At 51.3% G+C, this 6,738-nt stretch overlaps 1 protein-coding gene across 1 annotated transcript; it reads left to right on the plus strand.

Annotated features, from left to right (window-relative positions):
- Window positions 1–779: 779 nt before the first annotated feature.
- On the plus strand, window positions 780–6,266 carry LOC123307058. Its single transcript, XM_044889261.1, has one exon. The coding sequence runs from the start codon at window positions 780–782 to the stop codon at window positions 6,264–6,266; it is 5,487 nt and encodes a 1,828-aa protein (XP_044745196.1).
- The last annotated feature ends 472 nt before the right edge of the window (window positions 6,267–6,738 follow it).

Genomic DNA, 6,738 nt, shown 5'->3' on the forward strand with positions numbered 1-6,738 from the left:
AAGGGTTGCGGGACCACTATCCGCCTCGGTTTTTATGAGTCTTTCGTACAGTCATCAGTGGTATGTATATGGAACATGTCAGACGCGGCGGTTTTATCGTTCTATTCACGACCTCACACCGCCTTGTATTTTGGATATAAACCGACGCGATTAAATCGACGCGTGTGACATCGAACAGGCGATCGCTAGCGGGAACCGTCTCGGTCAAAACCGCCGCGTCTGACATTACCCTAAGAAGGGGCGCATATTGTATAAAGGGCGAGGGTTTGAGACAGTCTGCAGACTCCAGTCATCGTTTGCCCAAGTGTGTTGTAAATATATTGTAAATAAGAAACCGTTCTTTGATTCCACGACCCGATAAACAAATACAGTCCACTACAGTCTGGTCCTTCAGCCGAATCAAGAAAACCATCGAAGATTTGAAGAACGAAAAGATCGAAGATTTGAAGAACGAAAAGATCTTTCAGAGCTGAGCGCGAGCGGATCAATTCACTCTGAAGTAACGAAAAAGATCTTTTCAGATCTAAAGGAACGAATAAGATCTTTTCAGATCTAAAGGAACGAATAAGATCTTTTCAGATCTAAAGGAACGAATAAGATCTTTTCAGATCTAAAGGAACGAAAAGATCTTCTCAGATCTGAAGTAACGGAAAGATCTTCTCAGATCTGAAGAAGCGAACAGATCTTTTCAGATCTGAAGAAACAATCGGAATATTTTCAGATCTACGCAACACGAAGAGGCGTCGGTCATTGACTGGAACTCGTATACACGCTGCGAAATGGTAATAACAAGAAGTCAGGTGGGCGCAGCAGAGATGGAAGAAAAACGTCGTCTCCAAGCAATCGAGAGGGAACAACTGAGGAACGACTCCCTGGATCGGTTGAGGAACATTCCCCTAGATCAGCCGGCGTCACCATTGTCTGGGTTGGTAGAACCTAACATGGCTAGTGACAAAAGACGCGAGAGGTCGCCGGCAAAATCCAGCAGGTCACATCGATCGACAAACAGGTCACATCGATCGAATGTCAGTGTGACTACAAGAAGGCGGCTCGCAGAATTAGAGGCGGCGGAGAAACTGGCCGAAATTAAGAGACTCGAGCTCAAGATGGAAGCCGATCTCGTGAAGATGCGGTTGGCCGCAGAAGTAGCGGCAATTCAAGAGGATGAAAGTGGCGAAGAAGAGCAGCAGGCGGAGCCCCCTTTCAAAGAAGAACCACTCCAGAAAGTAAACGAGTGGCTGATACAAAACCCAGTCAGCCAACGGGGGGAGGGGCTACAACGAGAGGAACCAAGGCAGACGCGGTTCCAAACAGTACGAGCAAGGTCACCAACTCCAACAAGAACAAGAAGTAGCATCGAACATCTGGCAGCTACATTGGAAAAGATGGCAAGACCAAGGTCGCGTCATATCGACTTGCCTACGTTTTCTGGAGCGGTCAACGAGTGGCTACCCTTTTACGCGGCGTACCGGGACTCGAGCCAGATGTACGAGCTCACTGCTGCTGAAAATCTCCAACGGTTGCGAACCTGTTTGAAAGGAGAAGCAAGGGACAGAGTTTCTGCTCTACTCTACACCGCCGCGGATCCAAATGTAGTGATGAAAACCCTAGAGCAGTGCTTTGGACGACCGGAGGTGATCATCGACCAGGCGCTGGAAGAATTGAAAAAATTGCCGAAACCCAACTCGACGGCGGCAGACCTGAACAGTTTCGCAGTCAAGATTCAAAACATCATCTGCGTATTGAAGACGATTGACCGAAGGGGATACCTTTTTAATCCGATGCTAACACGGGAAGTGCTGGACAAGCTTAGCCCGCACTTACGTTCACGGTGGTGCGACTACGCGTTCGATCAAGAAGGTTCGGCAGACCCGGAAATCGTCGTGATGTCGCGATTCTTGATGAGAGAAGCGGATCGAGCGCTGCGGTATACATACGCTCCCGTGACGTGCGCCGCGAGTACGAGTAAAGAGACACGCCCTCCAGTGACAGTGAAATCCAGTGCGAACAGGAACGGGCAACAAGGTACAGTGAAGAAAAGTGCGACGGTGTATAGTACGTCAGAAGATGGACAAGAAAGGAGCAACCGGTGCCCCGAGTGCGAGAGAGATCATGTGCTGCCAGAGTGCCCGAAGTACAAGGCGCTTACGGTTGATCAAAGGTGGAATCTTGTGCGCGAGAAACGGATCTGCTTCAAGTGCGCGCAAAAGAAGCATCGTCGCTTTCAGTGCCGAGCGAAGCCATGCGGCGTCAACGAGTGTCGCCGCCCACATCATTCGTCGCTACATCAAGACCAAGCAGAGCCCGAACAAGCCATGCCAGCTGATAAGAAGGAGTCCGTGTTGTCAGTTGCATCGGGAAGCATACTGCATACTGAACCAAAGACGGTATTATTGAAGATGTGTCCGGTCGTCATAGCAGGACCCAAAGGCAAGAGAAAGACTTTCGCCTTGTTGGACGAAGGGGCCACAATAACACTGATCGACCAGGAACTGGCAGCCAGCATAGGGGCAGAAGGACCGTCACACCCACTTCACTTAAGGGGAGTGAACATGAGCCAGAGCGAAGCAGAAAGCCAGCTGGTGACGGTCAAGATTAGGGGCGTCAAAGAAAGCGACGAATACCAGATCCGGGCAAGAACGATGAAGGACTTGAAGCTACACCAGCAAGGCATTCCGAACACGATGTTGAGCTTCGATCACCTCAAGGACCTTGATGAGGAAGAAGTGTGCTTCGAGTCAGCACGCCCTGGCATATTGGTCGGAACAGATCACTGGGAGTGCATCGTCTCAAGAGATCTACGGATCGGTGAACCCAACCAGCCGGCGGCATCGAAGACCCGGTTAGGATGGGTGGTGCATGGGACTGCGCCTCGCCGCGCCATCTACGAAGGAGAGGACGTACTGCACATTTACGAACGGGCCAATAGTGTTAACCCAGGCGAGAAGGAACTGCACGATCTCGTAGAAGCACACTTCAAGATCGAAGCACTGGGCGTACAAGGGAAGCCTAGAATGAGCGAGGCACACCAACGAGCCGTCACTATAGTCGAACGAACCATCAAGAAGACTGACGTCGGCTACGAGGTGGGGCTACCATGGCGTAGGGACAAGATGACAATGCCGGCAAGTTACAATCAGGCCTTGCGTCGTCTCAAAAGGAAGGAAATACAGATGGACGCGGACCCGGTTTTCAAGATGGAATACACTCAGCAGATTGAAAATCTATTGAAAAAGGGTTACGCGACGCCATGTGACGGTTCGGAAGACGATAGCCCAGTGAAGTGGTTCCTGTGTCACTTTGCCGTGACGAATCCAAACAAACCGGGTTATCGATTGGTGTTCGACGCAGCGGCGAGAAACAATGGGGTGAGCCTAAACGACGAGTTACTGGAAGGACCTGATATGCTGTTGTCGTTGCCGGGCATATTATTCAGATTTCGAGAAGGGGCCGTCGCTATCACGGCGGATATCCAAGAGATGTTCCTGCGAATCAAGGTACGACCCGAGGACCAACCAGCTCAACAGTTCCTGTGGAGGGGAGAAGACCGAGAAAGGCCTCCGAAGAAGTACAAGATGACCAGTGTTTTCTTCGGCGCAACTAGCTCTCCGTACATAGCTCACCATGTCCGTAATCACAATGCAGACATACACGGAAAGGAGTTCCCGCGTGCACTGGAAGCCATAAAGAACGCTCACTACATGGATGACTGGGTTGCGAGTTTCAAAGACGCGGAGGAAGCACGAAAGGCTGTCGAAGAAACAAGAGAAGTGCATGCTCGTGCTGGCTTCAATTTGAAGGGATGGAACTCTAGTGACCCAAACATTTTGAAAGGAATTCCCTCAGAGCTGCACGCAACAGCCCCTACGCAACTGGGGGGAGAACAGCCCGGAAGCAAGATACTTGGGTTGTATTGGAATGCTCAACGAGACGAGTTGGGATTCAACACCTGCATGAGCCGAGTTCCTGAAGATGTCAAAGCGGGGAAGCGAGCACCGACCAAGAGAGAAGCACTCAGCGCTGTCATGTCTGTGTACGACCCGCTGGGGCTATTGAGCCATTACACCATCCGCTCTAAGATCATCCTACAGAGCTTATGGCGACTTCAGATGACATGGGACGAACCGATCCCGGCAGAAGAAAACGAGCTCTTTACATCCTGGCTGGCGCAACTTCCCGAGATCGCGATGCTACGACTGCCACGCTGCTACACGTTGAACGGGTATGAACGAATCGATCTTCATATACTGTGTGACGCAAGTGAGCAGGCATTTGCGACAACGGCATACTGGCGCATCACGAGAAACGACGGGACCATCGAAGTCGTCTTAATAGCGGCAAAGGCGAAGGTAGCGCCAAAGAAAGCGCTGACGATTCCCCGGTTGGAGCTCCAGGCAGCGGTGATAGGTGCTCGTCTCGCCGAAACCATCAAGAGGGAGCATCGCATGGAAGTAGACCAGACGACGTACTGGACGGACTCGTCGACGGTGGTCCATCGGGTCAGGAACGACATGCGACGATATACACCTTTCGTTGCACATAGACTCGGTGAGATTGCTGAGCTCACCCAAAAGGAAGAATGGAGATGGCTGCCGACCGACCACAACGTGACTGACGATGCCACACGGTTGACCAATGCGCCCATCAGCTCGACGGACCGGTGGTTCCAGGGACCAGATTTCCTCTATCTACCTGAAGACCAGTGGCCCGGGAAGACGGCGTATGAAGACACAGAAGAGGAAGTCCTACATGTGAGTGAGAATCCCAGAAGATCCAGCTGTGTACCTGATCCTGCCCGCTTCTCCAAATACGAAATTCTAGTGAGAACTACAGCAAGAGTCCTAGCCTTCGTGGATATCTGTCGACGACGAGCGATTAACCTGGAACATCGACACATCGAGCGCGCAGAAAAGGAGCTGATACGACGTGTTCAAGAAGACAGCTTCCAAGACGAGGTAGAGCGAATCCGGTCAGGTCGAACCATACCAAAGGCGAGCCGGCTCTACCGACTAGATCCCGTGATGGAGGATGGAATTCTGAGAGTAAGAGGCCGTATTGGAGCATCCGCCGCACCAAGTGACACGAAGAGACCTGTGATACTTGATGGTCGTCACCCAATCACAAAACTGCTCGTTCTACGGGAGCATTGCTCTGCGGGACATGCCAATAGAGAACGAGTGACCAACGACCTACGCCAACACTATTGGATCATTCACCTTCGACCCACGGTACGAGCCATAGAAAAGAACTGCGCCTTTTGTCGAAGAAGACGAGCAATGCCGACAACCCCAGCAACAGGAGACCTTCCACTTGCTCGCATGGACCCTTTTCACCGTCCCTTTACCAACTGTGGGGTGGACTACTTCGGGCCAATGATGATCAAGATAGGGCGCCGGCGAGAGAAGAGGTGGGGTGCACTTTTCACATGCCTCACGTCACGCGCCGTACACATCGAGATCGTCGCGTCACTCTCAACGGACTCAACAATCATGGCATTGAGAAGGATGGCAGCACGCAGGGGTTGGCCGCGACTCATGTACTCAGACAACGGCACCAACTTCCGCGGGGCAGACCAAGAACTCCGTCTGGCATATAAAGAATGGCTCCCAAAACTACAAGATGAAGGGTTGCTGCATCGCATGGAGTGGCGTTTTATACCACCTGGCGCGCCAAACCAAGGCGGCGCGTGGGAGAGGATGGTACGATCAGTGAAGACGGTACTCAGGGTGACACTGCGAGAGAAGGCACCGACAGAAGAAGTACTGCGGACGCTCCTTATGGAGGCAGAATTCTCGATAAATGCCCGACCACTGACCCACGTGAGCGTGAATCCAGCAGATCCCGAAGCACTCACACCCAACCACTTCCTGATAGGATCATCGACCGGCATGCCAGCCACGGGGCCCTGTGATGAGGCCGATCGACGAACATGGCGAGCAAGTATGGCTCTCGCAGACCACTATTGGAAGCGCTGGGTACGGGAGTACCTACCCACTTTAGTACCTCGAGGAGACTCAAGTAACAAGGCGCGTCCACTGTGCATCGGAGATGTGGTCCTGATCGTTGACAGCACACTGCCAAGAAACACATGGCCGATGGGTTTAGTGAAGAGTACATATCCTGGACCAGATGGTGGCATCAGGGTCGCCGAAGTACGAACGAGAACCGGCGTTTTCCGACGACCAGTGAGTGAGCTCGCCGTCGTTTTGAAGGAAGAGGACTACGCAAGCTGCGCCGGGGGGAGGACTGTTACGGACGGCGACTGAAAAAGAAGAACCAACTTAACTACCGAGATGGACGACGAAAGAAAGTTTTAAAATTGTAAATATTGTGTAAATATACCCATGTAATAGTAGAACTGTCAACCTATAGGTCAGCCGCCCCCACCAATACGGTGCATCTGAGACCCTAAGAAGGGGCGCATATTGTATAAAGGGCGAGGGTTTGAGACAGTCTGCAGTCTCCAGTCATCGTTTGCCCAAGTGTGTTGTAAATATATTGTAAATAAGAAACCGTTCTTTGATTCCACGACCCGATAAACAAATACAGTCCACTACAACCATATTGTTTTGTATTTTATTATGATAGCGCTTGCATTGTAACTTAGGTGTGTATTTCTTCACTCTTCAATTCAAGAAAGTGGAAATCAGGTAACAATATCCGATAGTGATTTTATGGGACTCGCAGGATTTTGCGTGGCGTGTCCTACAAAATATCACTTTCGGAACTTGTTACGTA

Source organism: Coccinella septempunctata, chromosome 2, assembly GCF_907165205.1.
Source record: "Coccinella septempunctata chromosome 2, icCocSept1.1, whole genome shotgun sequence".
Taxonomy (NCBI): Eukaryota; Metazoa; Arthropoda; class Insecta; order Coleoptera; family Coccinellidae; genus Coccinella; species Coccinella septempunctata.